General features: G+C 52.2%; 2 protein-coding genes across 24 annotated transcripts in view; both read left to right on the forward strand.

The window, feature by feature from the left end:
• OSBP2 (oxysterol binding protein 2) overlaps positions 1-2757 on the forward strand; it is a 96232-nt gene extending 93475 nt beyond the window's left edge. For all 6 annotated transcript variants that reach the window (XM_080559693.1, XM_080559694.1, XM_080559695.1 and 3 more), the window contains one exon: positions 67-2757. In XM_080559693.1, coding sequence (XP_080415819.1) covers positions 67-209 — 143 coding nt within the window. In that variant the 3' untranslated portion in view covers positions 210-2757. The remainder of the gene's footprint in view (positions 1-66) is intronic.
• Positions 2758-2847: 90 nt separating this feature from the next.
• On the forward strand, positions 2848-19119 carry LOC308179481 (uncharacterized protein). 18 transcript variants are annotated; one of them, XR_013940394.1, is made up of 12 exons: positions 2848-3775; positions 4181-4786; positions 4987-5120; positions 5444-5541; positions 5898-6009; positions 6407-6538; positions 6960-7061; positions 7164-7436; positions 7812-7920; positions 9776-9913; positions 10109-10341; positions 11429-19119. XR_013940394.1 is itself a non-coding variant. In XM_080559715.1 (10 exons), the coding sequence occupies exons 1-10, from the start codon at positions 3749-3751 to the stop codon at positions 7893-7895; spliced, it is 1695 nt and encodes a 564-aa protein (XP_080415841.1). In that variant the 5' UTR covers positions 2848-3748; the 3' UTR covers positions 7896-9764. The 18 variants fall into 18 exon arrangements, 17 of the variants coding, with proteins under 17 accessions (XP_080415841.1, XP_080415832.1, XP_080415836.1 ...); XM_080559715.1 differs by lacking the exons at positions 9776-9913; positions 10109-10341; positions 11429-19119 and adding an exon at positions 3925-4054 and having other exon boundaries at positions 4184-4786; positions 7812-9764; XM_080559706.1 differs by lacking the exons at positions 9776-9913; positions 10109-10341; positions 11429-19119 and adding an exon at positions 3925-3949 and having other exon boundaries at positions 4184-4786; positions 7812-9764.
• The last annotated feature ends 6096 nt before the right edge of the window (positions 19120-25215 follow it).

Here is a 25215-nt window from a genome sequence, read left to right on the forward strand (position 1 = left end):
CGCGGGGAAACCCTGCTGGGTTTGGGGAGGAAGGACCGAACCCTCATCATCTCCGTCCCCGCGCAGGGAAGGACTACGAAGGCTACATCCCGCTGTGGTTTGAGCGGAAGGTGGATCCGGTGACGGGGGAGCTGATCTGCGTGTACAAAGGCGGCTACTGGGAGGCCAAGGACAAGCAAGACTGGAGCGTGTGCCCCGATATCTTCTGAACTGCTCTGCCTGCTCCGGCCTGGCCGGCCCTGGGCGCCTCTGCAGCAGGACAGACAGAGGGACAGCGAGGACATGCTGGCAGCATCCTGCCGGCAGGTGACAGTGCAAATAAACACACACACACAGACACACACTCATGCAGAAATCTGAAAAAGAAAATCTAAACAGGGATTCCAAACCTATTTTTTTATGCACTAATAAAAATAGCATCCTTTTTTTTTTAATGGTGGCTTTTTCAGCTACTGATTAGGAATATGGACACGAAAATCTGGTTTGTTTTTAGCCTAGTATATTTATTGCTATCAGGAGTTGCTGCCTCTATCTTTCAATGCCTCAGCTGTATTGGCTGAGACGTCAACTTCCAAAGATGCTCGCGTCGTGGGGATGCCGTGCATTTGTGTGAGCTCTTTCTTTGACTTTTTTTTTTTTCCTCATTTGTGCGTGGACTTTAAGGAGATTTAAAAAAAAAAAATCTGCTTCTGGTTCAGGTTCCTTCAAAGTCAAACACAAACAACTCCAAATCTGCTCAGAAAACACTGGGGGCTGTGGCCGAGGCGCTTGTTCCTGGAGGCTGCTGGTGGTTCCCGCAGTGCCCGGTCATCCCAGTAATACCAATCAGGACATTTCAGCTGGTGACCATTTTTCCTTTTTGTTTTCACTTTAAAGAAGCCTTTGAGCAGATTCCCCATGGTCTGCTGTGTTTAGTCAAGGTTTGGGACTGTCTCTAACGTGATGCTTTGTGATTGGAGTGAGGTTTGGTTTGGTTTTCCCGTACCTGCATCCGAAGGGGGCTGAGACAGCGAGCTGCTGGTGAGGTGTGAGGAGGTGCCTGAGCACAGAGTGAAGAAATTTGTCGCCCAGCGAAGCTTTGGGGCTTGCAGACCAGCTCTCAGCTCCGAGTCTCAGCAGGACTGACGAGTGGCAGGAGCTCTGCTGTCAGAGAGGCTCCCGGGAAGCAGCGTTTGTCCTGCTTTCCCCTCCCTGTGTCTTCTCCAGTTTGCAGGTTTCAGGTCATGGCTAGAACACCCCTCGTGCTGCTGGATGAAAACAGCAGGATTCCTGCAGCTCTTCTCCTGGAAGAGCTGAGCAAGCCCTGCAGGTGATGGGTGAGGACCAGCAGTGAGCGATGCTTGGGCACTGGGCATGCCTGGTCCCCTGGTGCAGAGCAAGGACCCAGGAGATGACGGACAGATCCAGTGGATCCTGCCGGGACAGAGGGAATTGGAGGTACCTGCACACCTGCCTTTGCCTCCTTAGATTTCATTTTTGGTGTCTTCTTCTTTGGGTGTTCATCGTATCACACTGACTGCTCCCTCCTGCGGGTCAGAGGCCACCTGTAGCCGGACTGTCACATCCACATCGGAAGATAATTAGCAATAATAAACTTTGAGGCAATGGGAACTGGAAACGCCAGGCTGCACACGGAACACTTATGCAATCAGGTTCCTCTTACCATCAGTCTCCTCCTGGTCAGCTTCTCCAGCACCTCCATACCTGTTATTTACAGCAAACCCATGTGTACAGTATATATAGACCCCGTATGGCGTAACAGTAGTGAGTGGCTATTGGAGTGGCAACACCCGCTGATCTCAATGTACCCCTCAATCTTATTTATTTGCTTCTAATTTATATATATATATATAAATACATAAAAAAAATATTTTGCTTAAATTTCTATGGTATACAATAGATAAAAAATGATGAAGACAGAAGCGTCTGTCTGAGTTTTTGTAGTACGAGTACGGCCATTTCCCTAGGCTTGTCCCGAGGTAGGGTGTACGGGTGATGGTGATTTGTTCCCGAAGCAGAGAAGCAACATTTTGCTCCAAAGCTCTTCATTGACCCAAAGTGCCGCGTGAGGTTGGCCACGGCTGGCACAAGCTGCGCCATGTCCCGTCCTGGGGCCGGGAGGAGGCTCCGTGCCCAGCTGTCCCGCTGCGCTCAGGACAGCAGCAGAAGTGGCACGGGGTGGGTTGCTCCACTGGATGGGTTTTGTAAAAAGGACTAGAGATTGAGCACTTCCAAATGCCTTATTTTCCTTGTGTTGTCAATGCGAGTGTTACGCCAGGGCTGGGAAGGGCGAGGAGCTCCGGGCTGTCCCAGGACCTGGACCCGAGCGTCCCCGTGGCAGAGGTGACGTTGCTCAGGGAGTGCTGGCACCGAGTGTCCTGCTGGGCTCTGGGACACTGGGAGCTCCTCTGCGGTGTTCCCCCCGATGTCTCTCCAAAAATCACCATCACGGACACTACACAGCGTAGCAGAGCCTGGGGAGTGTGAGGAGCAACCCCAGAAACAGCAATCCCTCATTTTTTAGGCTAATTTTAAAAACTGCAGTATCTTCCAGAGATCGTTTAGTGGCAACCCTTAATCTGAGCACCATCTCCTGGTCTTTCTACCCGCCTCCCCCCCCCTCCCCCCCCCAAAAAAAAAAAATTTAATGTCATTCTACTGTAAATGCTGTTGAATGTATTTCTTTTTGAACAATATGTTGTGAGTGATCCCTCTTCTCCTACACGGTAATAAAACTTGGATTCGGGAGTTTTAAAAGGCGCAGTGCTGAGGTTATCGCTCGCCCCCCCAAATCTGCATGCGGAGGTCCTGGGGGAGCCCCGAGGTGGGCACGTGGTGGGCGAGGGGTCCGGGGAAGGGACCACCGGAGGTGGCCCGGAGAAGAAGGTTGTCCAAGGGGAGGAGAACTGTGGGAGGGGGACATGGGGTGGAGGCCCAGAGACAAGGAGGCCCAGGGAAGGGTTGTCCATGGAAGAAGGAGGATCAGGGGCGAGGCTGCCCTGGGGAGGAGATGGTCCGGGGGGCAGGAAGCGGGGCCAGGGGAGGAGGTGGCCCAGCGGAGGTGGTCCAAAGGAGGAGATGGCCAAGGGAAGGTGGCCTGGGTAAGCAGGGACAGGAGAGGTGGCCCAGGGGAAGACATTCTCCAGGGATGGTGGCCCAGAGGAGGAAGAGGAGCAGGGTAGGGGTTGCCCAGGGAGGCAGAAAGGCCGGGGGAGGTGGGGAGATGGCCCAGCAGAGGTTGTGCAGGGGAGGAGGACCAGGCTGGGAGGGACGGGAGAGGAGTCCCAGGGGATGGCTCCCAGGGAGGAGGCCCAGCAGAGGTGGAGGAGGCCCCGGGAGCTGGGAGGGGGAAGCCCAGGGCAGGCCGAGACTTGGCCGGGCCACCGCGACGTTGCCAGGTGACAGACAACAGCGCGCAGCCCTGCCGGTGCCGTGCCGTGCCGGGAGGAGCCCCCTGCCCGCTCTGGGTGCAGGCAGCGGGGCGAGGGGCCAGCAGGGCCCAAACACCCCGGTGGCCTGGCCCTCAGCTCCGGCAGGTGGGTGAGCCTGGCTGCCTCGTTCTTGGCACGTTCACTCTGAAGCCTAATGAGCACGCTGAGCCTTCGAGGGCAGACGCCGCGCAGCGTGGAGCTGAGGTGTGGGGGGCCGGAGGGGGCGATGAAGCACCAACAGCGGGGTGCTCCGGCCCTCACCCACCCGCAGCGCCAGGGCACTGGGGCACACGGCAGAGCCTGCGACACCTCTCCCGATGCCTTTGACATCTCCAGGATGGCTGGTGAGTGGGGACAGGGATCCTTGCAGCCGCTGGCAAGGACGATGCGCAGGGCATTATGCAGCTGTTACCATTTAAATAAAACAACAGCGCAGCACAGAGCCCAAAATAGCAAACGCTAGAGAGCAAAAGGGCACCCTGGGATCCCGCAGCTGACACACAAACGTTGCTGGAAGGGTGAGTGCTGGGGCTTCGCTGGTGCAAAGGGCACGTTGGGACCGGGAACCTCACATCCAGTGGTCGCTTCCTTGTCGCAGCGGTGGAGCTTGCAGCATCCTGCCTGTGCGTCCTGTGCTGAGCTGTGCTGCCTTGTGGTGCCTGAAAAATTAGCCTGCCCCCCCCCCTCCCCCCGCCCCCCCCCCAAGAAAAAGCCATGTAACAGCGTTTTCTTTGTCCCTCTTTTGGAAGCAGCTCAGGGTCGGGCTCTGGTTGGGGAGGCTCAGGGCGCTCCGCTCTCCCATGGTGCAGAGCCGGCGGGACGTGGCTCCTGGAGGCAGCGTCGGGGCGACGGGAGCAGCTCCAGCTCTGTCTGCACCGAGGACTTGGCTGCCGCATTTTGGGAGGGCATGGTGGAGCCCGCAGTGTTCTCCGAGGGGGAGGAGGACGAGGCCCTCTCTTTCCCTACCGAGGACGATGGCGATGGGCAGGATGCGTCCCTCTCCCTGGGACCAGGCTGTCCCTGGCGGGACACATCCCCATGGCTGACGAGGAGGGAGAGCCTGGAGTCCCTGGGAGTGAGGATTTCCAGGCTGAGCCAGATCAGTGCTGGGACAGCCCGAGGGGGTCCCTGCCCTGCCCCCTCCGAGGGGGACACGGGGCATCCCTGGAGACCCCCAGGCAGCTCGGCCAGCAGGAGCGGGGCCGGGACCGGGGGACACCCCAGGACCAAGCCCACGGAGACCAGACATCAGCAGCCAGCAGCTGTCCGGGGGTGGCAAGGAGGAGACGCCGCCCTCACAGTGGAGAAGGAAGGAGGTGGCAGCAGGCAGAGGGGAGCTCGCTGCTCGTCTCACCGTGAGTCGGGGCTGGCCCCGGGGTACAGGGGCTGGAAGAGGACGGGGGGACCAGGGCCAAGCAGGGCACAAGGGAAGCGTGGCAGGGGCTGGGGCTGGGATGTCCTGGAGGGCCCACACAGGAGATGCGATGGCAGGAGCCAGCCCTCACTTGCTCATGGGGTTTGTGGTGTACCCCCAAAACGCCGTGTGGTCCTGCAGGTACTGAGGCAGCAGCGGGACCCTCCGGCAGATGCAGCCCCCACTCCAGGGTGCTGAGCTTCGTGTCCTGCCCAGGCGGAGTGACCCAGCCCCAGTGGCAGCGCGGGAGGCTGGCAGCTGTCCTGTCCCACAAGGTACCCATGGGCACAGCAGGACGGGCGGGGTGGCTGCTGCCATGCGGAGGGGACACGGCTGGGATGTCCTCGTCCCCGAGTCCCACGCAGGACCTTGCCGGTGGCCATAGGAAGGCTCAGCATGCGGACATTTATCAAAGAAATGAATAATTGCAAATGAAGACCGAAGGAAAACCTTCCAGTACTCAAGAACAGTTCATCATTGTGAAAGTCGTTACCTTTATCAAGTTAATTAGCTGTATAAGTGCTGGCTGCATGCGGCAGCACTTCCCAAGGGTTTGTGGGTCGGTGTCACTCATCCATGTCCATCTCCATCCCTCCAGCTGGTGTCGCTGCGCGGGGCCCTGCGGAGGAGCCAGGAGAGGACGCAAGAGCTGGGAGCTGGTGCTCAGGGGACCTGGAGAGAAAGGGAGAGAGGCAGGTGTGCTGCAGCCCTCAGGGATTCATCCTGCTCTGAGGCTGGAGCCACAGCCCTGAGGATGGGGCTGAAACGCCAAAGGGTCCCATGGGTGGGCTCCGGGGTGTCCCGGTGGGAACATGGGTGATGCCGTCCCTGCAGCAGGGCTGGCTGGGCGCCGCTGGCATGGACACAGGACCAGCTGGACCTGGAGAATGTGGTGGGCACCCCAAGTTGGGTAAAGCAGGGTGGGGGCTGGGGGGGCTCTGGGTGAGCTGGGGGACAGCAGGGTGAGGGGCTGGGCTGGCCAGGGCTGCGGCTACACGGGGAGGAAAGCGCGGAGCTGCTTCTGTGTGGAGGAGGTGGGAAGTGGAGAAGAGGGGGGGTCCTGTCTCAGCAGGGGCTCTCAGAGAGGCTGTGATGGGGGCACGGGGCAGGCACGAAGGGCAACGTTGGCTCTGCGAGACGAGAAACTGGAGCTGCAGGAGGTCGGTGCGTGCTGTGGGTCTGGGGCTGCGTGGGACAGACCCGGGGAGGGAGGGAGCGGGTCCCTTGTCAAGGCCAAGCCCCTCATCCAGCCACCTGCGTGTCCCCTGTTGGGGTATGGCCAAGTTCCTAAAACAGTTTAAAGAGAGAGGATCCGTGGGGAAAAGCAGCCCTGTGGCTGTGCCCGGGCCTGGCTGGTTGGGCTGCAGCCTGAGAGGTCCCTTGTGGCACAGGCAAGGCTTGCAGCTCCTGCAGTGTTGGCACGATGCTGGTTGCCGCCGTGCCCACGCTTCCCACCCAGCCTGAGCCAGCGTTGGGGGGACTGCACATGGGAAGTGCCTTGCTGGGCCTGGGTGACGTGTTGGGGTGGCCCCACGGGGTGGGGACCCATCTCTTCGTGCAGAGGCTCCGCGAGCTGCAGCATCGAACCCGCTCCCTCCTGCGGCAGCGGCTGGAGACCCTGGAGCGGCTCCGTGTGCTGCTGCGGGAGGAGAAGGCGGCCGCGCCTCGGCAGCTCCAGGAGGCTATGGAGAAGGTCAGGGAATGGAGAGGGGTGGTGGCAGTGCCCAGTGATTGTGTCACCTCCTGTGTGCCCCAGGTGGGGACAGGGACACGTCCCCATGGGAGCTGGTAGCTCTGGGGCAGGATCTGCTCCCTGGCAGTGCCACAGGGAGGGTGGGCTTTGGACAAAAATAACTAGAGAGCAGCCACAGTTGCTCCTCCATCAGCCCCAGTGATGGAGATGGGTGGGCGCTCCTTCTCTGCTCAGCAGTGAAGTAGTTGGGATCCATGGCAGGCATCAGCCCTTGGGGAAATCTTGGTTCCCCGTCCCTGGTGCCCACAGCTTGGCAGTGGGGATGTCTGCCGCAGAGCGGAGCGGCTCCTTTCCACCACCCTCTTACCCCGTCTGTGGGCTGCAGACGAGTGGGGCCATTTGTGCAACTGTCCACGTGCAGGAGCGGGACTGGAGGCAGCAGCGGGCCCGGCGGCAGAAGCGGGAGCATCTTCACCGGGAGAAGGCGGCAGCGGTGGGAGGCCTGGAGGAGCCGCTGGCCCAAGTGAGTGCCCTGCAGGAGGCAGGGATGTGCGGGGTGGGACCCCCCCCTTTTTGTCCTCCCTGTCCTGTCCGAACCGGGACTGAAGACGCCGCCTGTGTGCAGAGATGGAGCCAACGTCTGCGCCTCCGCTCCGCCGCGTCCCAGTCCCCAAGCACCGCGCCCGGCCTCCAGCAGCACGGCCCTGGGTCCCTGGGTCTCCTGCACCATGTCCAGCGCTGCCTGCAGGAGCTGCAGGTGGATAAGACACACCGCACAGGCAACCTGGAGAACCCCAAAGTCCTGGGAAGAGAGCTGGGCGCCGCAGCAAGCGAGGAGGAATGGGGACAGCCTGGGACAGGGGACTCGCCCTCCACCGCAGCCTCACCCAAACAAGAGGTGCAGAGCTCCACTGCCAAGCACTCCAAGGGGGGTTGTTTGTAACCTAGGGACTTTGGGCAGATCCCATCACCCTCATGTGGGGTTAAGGGATGCTGGGGTCATCTGAGGATGGCTAAGGGACCTGCTGGCGGGGGGACACCTGCTGGTGATAGAGCCACGGAGGTCCTAGGGAAGTCCTCCTCTGGGTTTGCTTGGACCAGGCCTGGGGTCCCTACACACCTCTTCCAACTCCCCAGCTTCTCCTCTGCTCTCCTCAGCCTCCAATCTCCTACCCTGGGATGTGGCCATGGGACACAGCTCAGGCAGGCTGGCAGTGGCATTTCCCTTTCTGTGCCACCACGCTCATCAGTTCTGGCTCTTCCCCCCTTGCAGCAGAGGTTCCTGGTACCAGACACCTCACGCCCCAGCAGGAGCAGCAGGAGGAAACACGACTGCAGGAGGAGTCGTCTGCTGTGACAGGGACTTGGACTGGGGCACAGAGGTGCTGAGACATCCCTGGCTGCTCCATCTCCCTGTACGTGCCCAGAAGAACCAGCCATAAAGCTGCTGGACCCTCCCTTTGCAGGACGTTTCCCACAGACCTTTCCAAATGGAAACTTCCCTTCGGGTCCTCCTGGTTGTGCTCCTTTCCAGAGCTGGTGGCTGAGGGACATTTGTCTTGGGTGCGATCGGAACGGGTCTGGGTCTCCACCAGGCCATTGCCCAGGTCCAGCCAGGCCAACATTGGAGCCCTACCAGCATCTTTACTTTCTTTGCATTCCCTAAGGAACTTGGGGTGGTGACGTCCCTACCACAGGGGTGGCGGTGGAGTGGGGCTGGGGAGGATGCTCTGGGGTTGGGAAGAGATGTGGGGAAGGAAAAGAGGGTGCAAGGGCTGGAAGAAGGCTTGTGCCTTTCCAGCGCAAGGTGGAGGCTGAGGCCACGCACACTTTGCAAGCAGGATGTGGGCTCCGAGTTGGTGAATCCTGCACCCAGAAGCCAAAGCATTTCAGGTGGAAAAAAAAGTCTTCAGCTGGCAAGTGCCTGGCTGGCAGGAGGCAGGGCTGGCAGGCAGGAGGAAGGGGGCTCAGGAGGTGTCTCATGCACTGGGTGCCCCAGGGGAGCTCAAGGGTCTGGCAGCAGGTCCCTGGGCTGGGCTGGTTTGGTGCCTCCATGGGACTGAGCTTCCTGCAGAGCCTGGTCCTGGGTGTGAGAGAGGAGAAATCTGGCTCCGGCTCCCTCCAGCTGCCCCAGGCAGCTCGGCCCCTGCTCCTGGAGCTCCAGGTGTTCCCAGGCAAGCAGGACACGGCCACACAGCCAAGCCGGGGGCACCACACCAGCCCCGGGATGGTTGCAGGAAGGAACACTTAATGGAAAAAAAAAAAAAAAAGGAAAATTGAAAATTTTTCTGTTTAAAAGCTTTCATTCCATTTGAAAGAGGAGAAACCTTTTTCTCAGTCTTTGCACATCACATTGGAGAAAATACTGTTCTTAATTTGCAGGAGAATGTCCAAGGAGAGCTCTTCCCCTTGCAAGGGGGGAAATGAGAATTTCTTGCAGCACTCGATTATGCTGCGCCTCCTGCCAGGGGAAGAGAGGGAATGAGAAGAGCAATATTTGTATGCTTTCTTTCCAATTAAAATAAAAGTTTTTCATTATATTTTTCTGGAATGTTGGACTGGGGAGGTTTCTGAAATTACCTATGATGCCCAGCCCTTGCGAAGTTATTACATTTTTTTTCTTTAATTTTCACAAAGAGAACAGTGGTGAAAGTTACCTTTTTTTTTTTTTTTTCTTTTTTTTCTGTTTTTTTCCTGAATAGCTTTTAATTAAAACCCAAAGGCTTGCAAGGCCCCATGGATGCCTTTGCAAGCAGCAGCCTGAGCTTCCTGGTCAAAGCACAGATCCATCACCTACCCCTTAGCAGGAGGCTGGTGCAGGGCTGGCTCCCAGCTCCTTGGGTTGTCACAGCAGCATTTCCATCGCTGTCACTCTCTGTTACATGCATGGAGGTTTTGACCTCGGGGGGACCTTCATTGACTTCTCAGGCTTGAGTCCTCCAACGCATGTGGCTGTCGGGGCACACAAACGGGGCCGGTTTGTCACCTTCTGCTTCTCCAGGGAGGGCTGCGAGGAGGTGGGGTTGATGGATGGAAAGGCTGAAGGATCACCAGGAGGCTTGCAGCTTGCATGGTGAAAAATGCTGGCTTGTGTGGAAGAAAGGGCGTGAAATTGCTGGGTGTTCAGGGGAGAGTAGGACCTTGGATATTCTTCTGGTCCTCTCCTTGGAGGACCCGTTGGTGTAAGGAACAGCTCTGGTCTAGAAACAAACTCTTTGAACCCCTTTTTTTTTTAAGGATTTATTTATAGACTGGTGAAAACGTTTGCTCAGCACATTGGAACTGCTCAGAAAGTGATGCGAATCTGCACCGAATGAGAAAAAAATACAGAAGTGCTGCCCCTTGCCTGCTGTGCATTGCGAAATGGTTCTCCAGGTGAGGTGACCTGCAGTGTCCTCCATCATCACAGGAGCTTTGGTCCCAAGGGCAGCCCACGGCAGTGGTGCTGCCTGCCTGGACTGTGCCTCCCCCCTCCAACCACCTTATTTTTATTCTCTGCTGCTTGGCACCGGCTGAAGCCTCTGTTTGTCTTTGCTTGTTTTCCTTGGTGTTTTGTGGCTTGGGACAAAGCCTGGAGCTCTGCTTTCACAGGGTCTGGTGCAGGGGACCAGGGTCTGCAGGAAAATCTCCCCAAAAACATCCCCGTGTTCCAAAGGCTTTGCTTGCTGCGTGCCACCTGCAGCTCCAGGCAAACCCGTGCTTCTGAGGGTGCAAAGGAGAGCATGTTCTCCAGAGAGGAGCATCTCGTGGTTATCAGTAAGGGAAGGATCTGGTGGCAGTACAGCGTACGGTGACAGCACCAGGTATGTGATGTTTTTTTGTCTCTACCTGCCGGATGGATCACAGTTTTCAGGGTTAATCCTGAAAACTCGTGTGGGCTGTGGTATGGCAGGGGCTCTTCTCATTGCTGGGTGTGTGTAACATGGGGGAAATTTAAATGCAGTTTTCCTGGCTGTGTCTCTACGAATTGCCCCGTGGAGGGGCTTCCTTCCCCTCTGTGGCACTGGAGGTGGCCGTGGGTCCTGAGCTCAGGCTGAGGACGAGGTGGTCACCACCCTGTGCTCTCCTGCCCCTCCTCCTTGGTCATCATCTGCCCTCCACAAGCGAGCACCACTGCGACATCCCTGTCTGTGTGGGTTCGCAGGCACTGACAAACCTCCTCCTTTGGGATTTTGGGCTCTGCAGGGGCAGGTGAACACTGGCGGGATTATGCTGGGGGGGCTGAGAGCCATGGGGTGGGCACGAGGAGGACTCATGGGGACAAGGGCAGTGGGAATGGCTGTGGTATGCGCCAGGTCCTGCAGAGATATCAGGGACCTGGGGGCAGAATGGCCCTGCCGGAGGGGATAGATGGGTTGTGACCTGGTGGTGATCCCTGGGGAGGAGCCCGCAGGGCTGCCCCCCTCTGTGCTGAGCTCACCACCTCCATGCAGAGCCAGGCAGGCCTCCCCAGCTGCCGCCAAGTGCAAATGCACGAACCCAGCCTTAATGCAGAGGTATCGGCAGCTCAGCCCGACCTACCCTCACCTCGAGCTGCCAGGTCTGCGACTCCTGCCGCAACGTTTTGATTTGGTCTGAGGCAGCGATAACTCACAATTATTTGCGGGGAAAAAAATAGTCGGGAGCTACATGAAGCTAAATGAGGTCTCTTTATCTGATCTGATGCTGCAGTGCGATGCACCCTTTCAAATGGGACCTGAGCACTCCCACGGTGCAGATCTGCGTGGAGATGCAGAGCTCGTGGTCCTGCGGCAGGGCCGGGCTCCTGGGGGCTGATTTAATGCGTGCCTGGTAGAAGCCTTTAATGAACAATGAGAGGCAGTGGATAGAGTAAGACCGTAGTGCTTTTCTGTTTTGAAATATTTAAATACTTTTTTTTTTTTTTCCTAGTTTTGACCATTTTTTAATGCTCGGGTGCTGGCAGGGACCTGCTCGGCACCAACTCCTGCCCTGCTCGGGGCTGATGCTGTTGGCATTGCCTCTGCTGCCTCCTGCGCTGGATCTGGCCGCTTTGCTTCGCGTTGGAGCCATCCAGAGGACGGCAGGGAGAAGAAGCTTGGCAGAAGGAGCCGACTTCCCCGCGTGTGTCGGGAACGATGTTGGCTCCAGGAATAAAGCTGGAGAGGCGCAGGGCACGCGTGGGAATGCCTGGGACCGCTCTTCATGCAGGAGTCAACATTTCCCTGATTAAAAAGCCACTGAGCTTCCAGGCCGCTTGGTGGCAGGGAAAACCTGAGCTAAACGGAGTCTCACGGGACCCCAGCTCCAGCGCTGATCGCAGCCAGGTTTTGGGCATGCTTCTTTGGGCGTCGCTTGCTTTTGAAATCGGGAAGTGGAAAAAGAAAAGCCTTCCCTGTCTGCGCGGGGTAACAAAGCCTTGTAGAGATGTGATGAGCTCTTAAACCCTTCATCTTTTTGGCTTCTCTGTGTTTAAAACCCTGCCTGGAGCAGGGCGGCTTGTGCTGCCGCAGCCCTCCAACAGGTAGCAGCATGCCCCTACCTCCTTTACACCTGCAGAAATGGTCGGAAAAAGCAATTTACAGGGGTTACAGAGGACTCCAATAATATAGCCCATTTGTGCTGATAATATGCCTGGCTATTTTAAAATCTTCTGTAATGACGGAGCCTTTGCAGAGGCAGCAGAGAAGAAAAGTTCCTCTCTTTTACATTTAAAGACTGTTAAGTACAGTGTTAAGTGTTAAGACTGTTAAGTGCCACCACTGCTTTGCAAGCTTTTATAAGTAGCTGGTGTGTTACCCAACAGCTAGAAAACTGCGTGCACGGGAGTGATGGAGTTAAATGATTTCCTTATTTATTTATTTTAATTTTGATGTTTTGTGGCGTCTGTGCTGAATTCTGTCTTCCTCAGCAGGCAGGGTTATCCCACGTAAAGATGTGTTCCCCAAAGATTAGTGTCTATGTGACGGAGACACTGAGTGCTGAAAACTCCCCAAATCCTGGAAACGGTGATGCACACTGTGCGATATGGAAGAAAATGCTGGGTTATAGCTGAATACTATTTTTAAAAGTTATATAAAAATAGCAGCTGGAGATGCTGAATTAGTATGGATGTGGAATTGGTAGTAATAAAGGACCAAGGGTGCTTTTGGGAGACTCTTATGCTAAGGAAAGGCCTGAAGCACAGAAATGGTTATCTCCATCCAGTATTATTAGAATTAGAATATTAATAGAATGGAATGGAATAGAATGAAATGGTTAGAGTAGGACAGGACAGGACGGGACAGGACAGAACAGAACAGGACAGAATAGAATAGAATAGAATAGAATAGAATAGAATAGAATAGAATAGAATAGAATAGAATAGAACAGAACAGAACAGAACAGAACAGACCACACCTTTGCTGAGATCTCCCCAGCCCTGCCCTCGGTGGAGGCCACGAGCCTCCGAGCGGTGCAGCTGAGGCTCACGCGTGCGGGAAATGAATCGAGGCCAGACTGCTACTCGAAAATGTGATGTTTTTCTACTATCAGCGGAGATGCCTACCCACAGCAGTGCTGCTTAGCTGGAAGATTACTTGCCTTCCGCTTGAGTGATTTTGTGTGTTTTTATGGAGAGTGCTCACCCATTAGAGATATTTACTTACGGAGAGCATCTCCTAATGCCTGGGGATTGCAGATACTTGTAGTTCCTGGCTGATATATTTTCTTTGCACTGATTAAGTTCTCCCTCTGAGGAAGGCCGGGTAATCAGTGGCGTCCCCACCTCACGTGAACAAGTCCTTCCCGATGCAGGCAGGGAAGTGAGGAGCAGTTGTGTCAGGCTAACGATGTCCCAGTGAGGCTGGAGACGTCTGGGTAATCAGTGGCATTTGTCACCAGGGAGATGTCGTTCCCACTCTTCTGCCAGAGCTGCTGGTGAGGGTAATTAGCTAGAATTATTGCACAGACATGTGGGGAGCTGTTCAGTGAGTGCCTGCATCTCCCGCGCGCTGTTAGCAGAGCTTCTCCCAGTGCCTAATAGCTGCTGTCTGTGCTACAAAGCCAGAGGCTGCTGAAGGGTAGGGGTTGCAGCTACAAGTAGAGTGACCCAGGCAGGAAAGGGCTGACATCCTTCTTTGCCACGCCTGGGGTGGCTGGGGCAGTGATTCTGGCTCCAGACAGGGACTTACAAGGGGAAAAGCTGCTGCCGTGCACAGTGGGTGCGCGTGGACCAGCATTAACGCCACTGGGGCTCGGCCAGCGTCCTGCAGCAGGAGCCCTGGTCCTGCAGGGCCCGAGCATCCCTGCCATGGGGCTGGGAGGACGGGGCTCCGCTGGTCTGCAGCTGCCCCCGGGGCACCTCAGCTGAGAAAAAGGGCACCAGCGGAGTGCTCATCACTGCCAGGGAATGGGATAGAGGTGCTTGGGTCTATGTATTACATACATTTCCCCCTGTGCTCATTAGACTTCCCTACTTCTTAAGCTGTGCTGGTTAGGCAGAGACATTTGGGGCCGTGGTAAAGCCTCCCGTCACTAGTATGAATTACAGGCAAGGGCTAATTGAAGGTATGTTTGCTTCGTGCTGACACAAGCTGGTGCTCATGCTGGTTTTTGGGAGTGGCAGTTAATTTTAGTCCCATCTGATGGCAGCGGTTTCCTGGGAAGTGCCAGGTAAGCAGACAATTTCTGCTTATGATGAGAAATACTCACAGCTCCTAGTCAGTGTTGACTGCATGGAGCAGCACTTGCCTTATGTAAATTAACTAATTCCCACTATTCCAGGGCAATACTGGTTAATCAGATGTATTTCTGTGATTAGCGCGACTAAATCCAGCCAATCAATAGGGAGTGTGGAGCATGGTGATTTTAGGCAAGTACATTTAACATTTGCTGATTAATTTCTATGATTCTGAGACGATATCAGCCCGTAAGAGACATTTTTCTCCTGGTAGGTAATTAGTGTCATACAATAATGCAGTGTGCAGTAGTGCTTAACTAACAGCATATTTGCTGCCCACCATCTAATTCCAATAATTTCTGGAGGATGTCACTAAATCAGAAGCATTTTTGCCGATACTGTCTCCCTCCATTTCTAGGGCATCTGGGATGATCAGGGTGAGCTGCAGCTGCTCATCTTTTCCTCTTTAACTCATTCAGTTACTAACCCCTCCTCAACCAGCAAGCAGCAAAGAGCATTTTGCTCTCGGAGGACAGCTCCTCTTGGAGGGGGACTCAGGTCTGGGTGGGTGGGAGACCTGCTCCTCTAATGGCAGAGCCCCCACCGGCCCCAAGGATCCCCCGGGGGACAGCGGGCTTTCTGCTCCTCTTTCCTCCCATTCCTCCACATACCCATCAGCTCCCACCCTCCTTGACATTAACCAGGTACAAATTCTGTTTATAATGCGTAATTCAATCATTGGCATGAAATGGGGGATACGGCTGTTAAGCAGGGCTAGGCTTGTCTTATGCTGATTAATTCTCTAAATTTCTGGGTAATTGGATTTATTAGGCGCGTTTCGCGCTTACGCAGAACAATTCCCATTGCTGTGCAGGACATTGCTGTGCTGGCTGGGGGCACTGCTCTCTGCTGCAGGCAGCTGCTCACTGGGACCACTCTATGCCCCCCCTTCCAGCGGGCAGGAGCAGAGCTGTTGTTGGCTGATCAGCCCCCAGCATCCCGAGGAATTCCTGACAATGTTCTTAATGTGCCAACCAGCAGCATTCGGATGCAGGCAGTGCTTTGGACCGGCCAGGCTGAATGGGGCCAAGGCGGCTGCGTGCGGTGCAAATAAATACCATCACCTCTACAAGGGGCTGGGATGTCTGCTTTCATTCTGGGTAAGGCACTCTGCTTATTCCTGGCAATTCTGAGCAAGGAGAGCGACGATGAGCCACGCTTACCTTCCAGTGGCAATTTCTCACCTTTCTGATGAATTCTGTGAGGACATTTTTTTCCTGGCCTAGCACATCATGAGTAATGATGGCTGAGCAGAGACATGGTTGGGTTTTAGCTAGGATTTCCCGTTGGTCCTAGATAATGTGGATTCATCAGAGTTGTTTTCCTAACAGTGCCCACCATCCCTGAGGAGGTGCCAGTCATGGTGGTTAACTGAAGACGTTTGATTTATGCTGATTAAATCCCAACAGTGTTGGAGAACACCAGGCAACAAGAGCTTTGCTGCTCGTGTTGTTTTTCTACCCTAGTTCTTGCAAGATTAGGATAGGGTAGGGTAGGCTAGGCTAGGCTAGGCCCTACAAAGATCACCCAGTCCAACTGCCTGACCCCTTCAGGGCTATCCAAAAGCCAAATCAGATTAATGAGGGCATTGTCCAAATGCCTCTTGAACACTGACAGGCACGGGGGCACCACCCACCTCACCAGCAACCTGTCCCAGTGTCTGACCACCCTCACGGTAAGGACATTTTCCCAATGTCCAGGCTGATCCTCCCCTGGCGCAGCTCTGTGCCCTCCCCGTGTGCCCTGCCTTCGGTCCCCAGGGAGCAGAGGCCGTCGCCTCGCTCTGTGCTTCCCCTCCCAAGGGAGCTGCAGGGAGCAGTGAGGCCATCTCTGGGCCTCCACTTCTCCAGCCTGGACAACCAGAATACTTTGTCCTCACGGACCTGTAGGTGACAGTGAGATATTTCTGTGCTGCTATCAGCAGTTGCCACATCACTGGAAGAATCTGAGGAGCTGGAGATGTTCCCCTGATGGAGCCCCGTGCAGCTGGTTCCATTTTCCCCTTGGAAAATGTTGGATGTTGAGAGCTGGATATTTTTTCTACAAATTGCTTTCCTGTATTTCTGGAACACACTGTGTGTTCGATAGCATTGGGTGACCATCTTTCCCCATTCAACTGGTGACTGTCCAACCCCATAAAGAGGTGTCCCACCCAGACACGATCCAAAATGCTCAAAGCTCTTCTGCATGCCAACTTGGAGCATGTTCTTGCATGTACTGATGGCCTTCAGCAAGCGTGGGTTTAGAAATGAACCTCATGGAGAAGGGCCCCCCACCCCGTGCCCATTTCCTGCCATGGACTTGGGTGCTGGGTGCAGGGCTGGTTGTGGCTGCCCTCCTACATCAGAAATGCTGTTGATTCATCCACTGGGAAAAGAGAATAGAGGAGGAAAAAAAAAACAACAATCAAACAGAAAAGAAATCTCAAACCACCCAAGGGGAACAAAGGAAAGATGTTGCTGCTTGTGTGACATGAGAAACTGGACAGAAAATTGAAGAACAGAGGAAAAGAAAAATGAAAGAAAGCCACTGCCATGTTGTTCCACCAGAGGGATCGCGTGAAAAAAAGATGAAATATGATGGTAAAGAAATGAGAAAAATGAGAAACAATATTTGTCACTATTTTATCCAGCAGGGAAAAAATGATAAGAAATGAGATAAAGGCTGGTGCTGCTTTGCTGCTCTTAAGGAAGATGACACATGAGGAGCAGCAGTGCAGGGAAAAAACCTGTTTTCTGGGATAAAATGGGGAAAAACCCTTTCACTTTGCCCCAGAGAAAAAGTGAAGCAAAATAAGAGAAATTCTGCGGGGAGTGGGGAAAAAAAAAAAAGGAAAGTCCACCATGATTCACTGAATAAAAGAGAAAGTATGAATAAGGCGAGAGAAAAACAATTAGAAGTGCTATGGAAGTGAAAAAAAATATATTTAATGGAAGCTTTTCTTTGGTGAAAACATGAAGCTGGAAAAAAGTACTGGAAAAAATAAGATTTTTTTTTTTTCATTAGGTATGAAAAATATCAAGAGAATCCAAAGGAAAAGGTCATGAATAGAAACACATATTAAACCCCTTTGATGAAAACAGGGAACTGTCAGTAAATGGAGAAGAAAAAGAGCAAGAAAGAAGGAGGTGTTACTTGGCCTTCCCGGGGAGAAAGGAGAACTGGGAAAATGCAGATGAGAACCCTGTCTTCCCCACCAGTGGGTGAGCTAATGAAAGCTGCACGTCTCCCCTTCTCCTTGTGAGACCAACAAAAGTACAACAAAATGAGGAAAAATCAAAGGAGATTAATGACTCTTCAGTCCTTGGGGGAAAAAAAATATCCAGAATAATTAAAAAAAATAAAAAGAAGAAACAAATAAGAAAAGACTCACCCCTTGAGTAAAAATGATCCAATTTCCCTTGAATGTGGGACCAGCCCCGTGTGTGAACATGCCCCTGTGCAAACCAGCTCGAGGGCTTGGCATAGGGAAACTGAGGCACATGTGGTGCTCCCAGCACCCCAGAACAGCCCCGAATCCTACCGGGGTGTGTGTATGGGGGCGGATGGAGCCTCACCAATTCATGCAAAAAGTCACACTGGGCACTGGTTTAGGACGGCAAAGTCCCTGGGACCTCTTGCCCTCGTCCTCACGCCTGAGGAGGACAAGCACCTTCCAGCGCTCAGCTATTTGCCCTGCTGCTTCTCTGCGTGCTCTTAACCCCACTGGGAACCTGTTCCCATTTAATGGTTTCACTGTCAAACAGAAGGTTCCTGGCCATAAAAGCTCCTTAGGGCTCGAGGGAATGAGAATAATTGTTGCCATCAAACGAAAAGCCTTATCGCTTAATATTCCAATGCATTCACTTTTTTTTTTCCCAATTCTTTCAGCAACTTTAATGAAAATGTTGAAATGATTTTCAAGAGTTGTTTTTATGATAGGCGACAGCCAGCAATAACCTGACACCTGACATATTTCATGCTTGCCGTGCAAGAAGGACTTCCTTTACCCTGCTCAGCATGGCACTTCATACTCTCCTTCACATTTTATGGAGTGCAAAGAGCCCCTGATTTGCAGATGAGAGCCTCTCTCAGCCCAGTAGCTCCTGATTTATGCAAGTCACTGCTAAGGAAATCTTGTGTAGTAAAAGCCTGCTCTTGCTGATGCCCCTCCTGGCACTTCTGCAACCCTGATGGGTCCTGGTGGTTCCAGAGGAGCAGGGAGAGGATGGGTGAGGGTACTCCGGCCACCACTGCTGGTCTGGGTTTGCTTTGCTCTTCCTGGAACTTGGATGCTTGCTTTTGCAAAGGACAGTAAATCACATCTTCCACCAAATCCTCTCAAAACCAGGGATAACCAACACACGATACGGCTGTGAAAGGGCCATCACTCTGTGGTGTTACAGTCCAAGCACATTCATGGGTGCTTAATGGAGGGCACCCACTGTAACGCTGCAGGGAAACCCACTTTGCGCTCTGTTAATTCATAGGAACTCCTAGAAGAAATTACAATTGCTATTGCGGTTTTTGTAGTTGTGTGATTTTTTTTTTTTTATCTAATTACCTGCAGAAGATGCGTATAATGTTTGTTGGAACTATGCAAAGTCCTTGCTTTAATTAGAACTATAAGAAATACAGTAATCGGGCAAGCAGTAAGGAAATCTCCGCTGTCACTGAGCCTTGTCTTGGAGCTCTGGTTGCAGACAGAGCCCAGAGGAAGACACAGACAGAAGGAAAGTCCTCAGGACAGCATCCTGTGGCCTTGGCTGCCCGTGACCATGCACACAGCATCCATCTAGCTTAACACTGGTGGGTTAAAAGCCAGGTAGGAATCAAATCTGGGCATTAACGGGTATAGACCTAACTTACTGCAGTTAACGGGTATAGACCGGTTGCACTGGTCGTTGCAGGCAGGTCCTCTTCTTACCCCCTCCCCCCCCCCCCCCCCCCAAAACTAGCTTATTCGGAAGCTCTCCCGTTTAGATGATCCCCACGGGAGACAAATCCCACTCTCTGGTGGCTGTTGCAGGCAGACAAACCCGAGCCGCAGAGGGGCTGTCCCCGCTAGGTGGCAAGTTTGCTCCGCGCAACGCCGTGCTCGGCTCTGCTCCTTCACACAGCTCTTGGAAAACTGCAAAGGCATCAGAAAAAAAGGCAGCAGGTCCTATTTACTTAGAGACTTAAAGGATTTTTCTGCTGCAAAAAACAACAGGATATAGAGCAGCGTCAAGCCTATAAGCCAAAGTGGCAAATGCAGGAGCAGCTGGGCTTTGCTTCAGAGGGACATCAGGCTGCAGGGAGGGACGCGCAGCTCCCTTCTGGGACAGCTGACTGCTCAGCTCATACGAAAACATGGCTGAGTGTATCCCGAGTGTGGCAGCCTTTCTTTCCCCTAGAACACTATTTTTTGCAAAGCATTACCTTATTTATATTTTTATTTGTTTATTACTGCCCAATGGTGGTGGACACATGGACCTCTGCAAAAGCATGAAGACCTGGCATGGAGAAATAGCAATAGCCAGGGTTCAAATCCCACAGGACATTTCTCATGTGACATCTACAGGATCCAAACCTTGGGTCTGGCACCCAAAAACCAAACCCTTAGCTTTAAGCTTGGGCTTATATGTTAGCCCCACAAAGACAGGATAAGACACAGCTACCCTTGCCCTCTTGGACCACTCCTGTCTGTACGGGAGCTGGTGTTACCTGACTCTACCATATTCGCAGAGTCAAAGCAAGAAGCTGGGAGAGGGAGTTGGTGTGTGAAACTCTTTATAGTCCTCATTTGTAAAGCAGATGGAAAATGCTCCTCTGTGTCAGGACCAACCCCTTTCAGCAGCACCTGGACTGCAGTGTCCAACGGAAAAAAAAAAAAAAAAAAAAAAAGAGGATGGAAAAATCATGCATTAAGCACTCCGGTTATGAATCATAATCATCACTGACACTCATGGACTGCTTGTGAGGCTGCTTTTTCATGCTCTGCATGGAGCAACCCCAAGGAGAAACCGCAGGCTACTTTGTCCTCAGGAGCAGGCGGAGGGAAGCACCGAAAAGGCAGAGGCACCTTTTGTGTGCGGCGACAGGGTGAGCAGAATGCTAATGCAGCGGGAGCTCCTTCTCATACATAGGAAGCGCCTGTAATGGAGAAGCAAAACCCAGTTTTTGCTGGAAACAGATTTCACTGAACAGTTCAAACCCTAACAGAAATATTTGAAGAGGTTGTAATTGAATTAGTGCTGATGGGGAAAGGCTGCATCTCGGAGCTGCGAGGGGCTGGGGAGGGAGGTGCAGACTGGGCCCAGGTGGACGGAGATTTGGGGAGCACAGCTGAGGCTCTTGCAGGAGGAGGAGATGGTGGGAGAACACAGAGCTGCCTGGCAGAGAGCAAGGAGGTGTGCTGCTGTAGGACCAGACATGGCTGAAGGCAGGAGAATGCGATGTTGGCATGGCCCAACAACGGACAGCAATGTCAGTGGGACCAAATGGGGGCACAACAGGCAGCAGCGACCTCCAGCCCAGCGCCAGAGGAGGAGATGCATCCAGTCTCTGAGGGTGACAAGGTGGGAGCTGACAGTCCCAAAGAGGACTTTTAGCCCTATGCACCTGTCCTGTGACACCAGTGGAGTGGTTCGGCCACGGGGTAAGGAAAAACCTGTAGCACAGCTGGTTTGGAGGTTGCTTGATGCCTTGGTGTTTACTGAAGTCCTTCTAAGTTCAGCCTCTTGGCCCAAGGCAGTTTATTATGGATGGCGTCAGGGACATCGCATTTTTGGTAACTGGGACAAGTTACCTGAAAAGGCGAGGAGGAAGAGGAAGGCTCCTGTCCAAGGAAGGTATCTGTGATTGATCCCTCTCTGGTGCAAGGAGACAGGAGGTCCTTGTGCCAAGCACACACATTGCAGCCACACAGGGGCCACACAGCTTTGCTCCCCCCTGGTTCTGCAGGGCCTGCCTGAGGTATCCAAAGCTGTTGCGTGCCCACCATATACCTGCTGCCTCATGCCTGCCCCCCCCCAAGACTTTTCTGATATTTGCCTCACCACTGGTCCCCTGGCACCACAACATCAGCATGCATGAGCTGGATGTACAGCCACCACCAGCCACACACATGCCTACTTTTGTCCTTGAAAATATGAGTTTTGCTGTCTCTGGGGTGACAAACAGCTTTCCAAAACATCGCCCACGCTGCCCATAGGGCCACTCCTTTCCCCAGTGCCCACTGCTAGCTCAGGCATTGCATGCTGATGGTATTTTCTTTCTCAAACACATCTGAGCAGAAGCCTGTGAGAACAGCTCTAGGGCCAGCTAATAATCTAGATGCAAAAGCACCTAGTGAAGAGGATACAAGCGTAGCAGGGAAGCAAAGCAAATGTTTTATGTCCATGCGGAGGAGCTTACAGGAGTCCCCAGCCCGGAACCTTTCTTTACGGGGGACGAGTCAGAAAATGTGTCTCAAAGTGATGTTTCAGTAGATGAAGTTATAAAGCAACTTGACAAAATAAACGGTAACAGTTCAGCAGCACCGGATGGTATTCAGTCAAGAGCTCTAAAGGAATTCAAGGATGAAATAGCTAAACTATTAACTGTATTAAGTCTACTGTGAAACCTCTCACTTAAAATTTTCTCACTATCAGAGGGCAAGAAAGCAGTGAGACCTTGATTTTACAAAGTGTTTCTGAGCAGATCCAGGAACTGCAGATTAATACTGATCCCCAAATGAGATAAAACTGTAGTATGGAAGGGAATTAGGGAGCATGTGAGTGAGACATGATTTATGGGAGAAGCCAACACAGCTTTTGAGAATAGAATTCCTACCTTACAAACTCCTGGGAGTATCTGAAGATTCAGCCAGGGGATCAGACACCACAATGCTCAGAGGTCCCATTGACATAGTCTGCTGGAGTTTCCTGAAGAGTTTCAACAAGTTCTTTAATCAAAGGATCTTAAAGAAATCTTACTGGACCTCAAAGCTGGGAAGAGAAGGAACGTCCTCCCATCTGTCTGGTGTGTGCCTGGTAAAAGGCTAGGAAACAAAGGGAAGCAGATACAGATCAGCCTTCATGGTGGAGAGCTCCACAAGGCTTAATTCTGCTAATGTCTGAGAACTCAGGTTCCAAGTTGGGCCCACAACTGAAACGTGAACAAAGATGAAAACAGAGACCTGCACTTCTTAGCCAGTGCAGGCCATTGAAACAGCTGTGAAAAATACAGCTGGGGCACCCTCAAACAACAGTCAAGAGGCACTAATGCAGTGCTCCGTGCCAAGGGACAGCCCTGAGAGCAGCACCAGCATGGGGAGATGAGAATTCCCCAGCTCCAGCAGCCTGTGCCTCAGGGACTTCCTTTGGCCTCTCTTTAATAGCTCTTCATTAAATAATGTCTGGTTTTCCCTATTGCTCTTCTCAGTAAATTCTCTGACCTTTCCATGTGTCTTTTGAAGCTGGAACGGGGGCAGGGAAGACCATGATTTTCTGCTTGCAGGTGAACCTGGGTGTTTTACAAGGATGGTTTCTGTTTTGTTCTCTGTTCATTCCCAACATTCAGTTTTCTTGGTTTTTGACCTTAGCAGAGAGCTGAACTGACATTTTCACAGAACATTATAATGTACATTATAACTCCAGATCTTACACCCAAGCGGTAATTTTTCAGAGCCCATTACAGTATATCTGAAGTTAGGATTTGTTTTTCCCATGTGCATCACTTTACATTTATCTGTATTGAATTTCATCTGCCATTTTGTCATCCACTCTCTCAATATTACGAGTTCCTCCTGAAACTCTCTGCAGTCAGCCCTTGCCTTTACTACCTTCGGTAACTCAGTTCAGCAAATTGTGTTATGCTTCCATTAATTTCTTTTGTAGATCATGTGTAAGTGCACTGTGTTAAGCATAAATCCCTTCAAAAAGCTACCTCCTTGCACTCTGGAAACTGAGCACTTAACCCAGTCCTTTGCTTCCTTGCTTTTATACAGACATTTATCTGCGAGGACTTTCTCATATGGCATCTTAGATGCTTTCCAAACCTTTGTTGGGGACCATTTTCTTGCTTCAGTGTCTTCTTGCAGATTTGTGAAGCCTGCTGAGGTGTTTGGCAGTCCCTGGTGAATTTCCCAGATTGTTTCCCTTAAGCCAGTGCAAGCTTTCTAGCACCTGCAGTGTTCTATGGCAAGAAGGTCAACAAGTCTCTTAGCTCATGCATAAGAATAAGTTCTTTTTGGTTTGCTTTGATTAAGCTTGATTGCCACTTGTTTAACTTGATGCCCCTCGTCCTTCCGTAGGAAGAGAAAGGAAAAGTTGAGCCCTACACATCCTCTTAGGATTCTCATGAGTTTGTTGACTTCTTTCATACGTCCACTCAGGCAATCTCTTTTCTGTGCTGAAGGGTCCTGTTCTCCTGTTTTTCTCATACGAAAGCCATTCCAGACCTTTGATCACCCTCTTACCTCCTCTGATGCTTTCCCAGCTCAAGAATGTGTCTGAGCTGAGGGGATCAAAACCCTATGCAGAAGCTAAAGTGTGAGTGAGCCAAGGATTTATACAGTGGTGAAACTACATTTTCTCTTGATCAGATAATTTACCATTTTCTATGAGCTTTTCAACGAGGCCACAGATAATGTGTTACCAACATAGATGACCCATTTGACATTTTTAGATGATTTCTTACAAATGGCCTTCCTCCACCTTCGGTTAGTTTTGGAGTCCTCTTGTCAAATGACTCACTAACATTCTTGTCTCCTGGACCTGCTTGGTGATCGCATCCCTGTGATTTGCAGGTCTCACCCTGCTGTTCCTCCCTGACATCCAAAGAGCTATGTGCTATCTTCCTCTCCTTGCCTCATAATTTCAAAGCATTTGGGCTCACATCCCCCTTCCAAAACCAATTTGCAGGATTATCCACTGTGTTGTTTTGCTCCTGTTTAGGCAGCAAGCTGATTTCGTTACTAATGTTTTCCAGTTTTAAAGAGTGACCATGAAGTACTAAATCACAGAGTTAGTTGCAGTAGAAAAGGCTGATGCCCACAAGTTGTGTTCTGACTCAGGTCATCTTTCTTTGGACACAGTGATGCTGTAGGTTGAGCTGCTTTATTTGGTGTCTAATGGGTTAGCTCAGCCTTTTTATAACATTTCAGTGGTCATTTGCAGTAGGACATGGTCTCTCACCGGAGGTCAAAGGAGATTACTGCTGAGCACTTTGCTCTGAATAGAAGCAAGGCTGTATGTGCAGACAGTTGACTTGACAGGAGGAGTGCTGGTGATGCAATTAGGAGTAAAGCTCTAATACAAATTATTGTGAGACAAGAAAGTAACTCTGTTTGGACAGAACACTGTTGTTCTTTAGAAAGCGGATGCCTGACTGACCTCTGTTTCCATCCTAAAGACGTTTCTTTTTTTTTTTTTTCCAATGAGATATTAATGGCTCCTTTTAAATCATTGAACTGGATGGTTCTTTACCAAGTGACAAATTACCTGTAAAAGATCTTACTGAAAGCTTCTTCCAGAGTCAAAGAATTGATTTCCGGATATCTCAGCACTTCCTCCATCTTCTCACAGACAGCAGTTCTCCGGGACTCCTTGTTCTTTGAGATACTCAAAGTACCTGATAACAAGGCAGTACACCTTGTCCAGCCGTGTGGGCATGGTGCACGTGTGCTGTGGAGGTTGGCTGTCATTATTCTGTTAATCTCACACACTCAGGGCTGTTCACAGCTGACATCCTTTCTGGTATGGTGCATGTGGCCACAGTGGGCCATGTGTCATGAGCTATGAAAGGAAGAGTGCCAGTAAGGGAGAGCACTTTTCAAGTCATCTATGTATCCAGCTCCTTGTCCATGTTTAAAATACATTTGAAATGAAGAAGCCAACCCTGGCACAAAACGTGTTCACTGTTCAAAGAGCTGTCTGAAGCTCTCATCTAGATGATTATTGATGGTATACACCAATCATGCGCAGTGAACATAGTACTGAAAGAGCCCAGTGGAACAGCAGCAAAAGCTTTTATTTATTTATTTATTTATTTTCTA

Source organism: Anser brachyrhynchus (assembly GCF_964034855.1).
Source record: "Anser brachyrhynchus genome assembly, chromosome: 17".
Lineage (NCBI taxonomy): Eukaryota > Metazoa > Chordata > Aves > Anseriformes > Anatidae > Anser > Anser brachyrhynchus.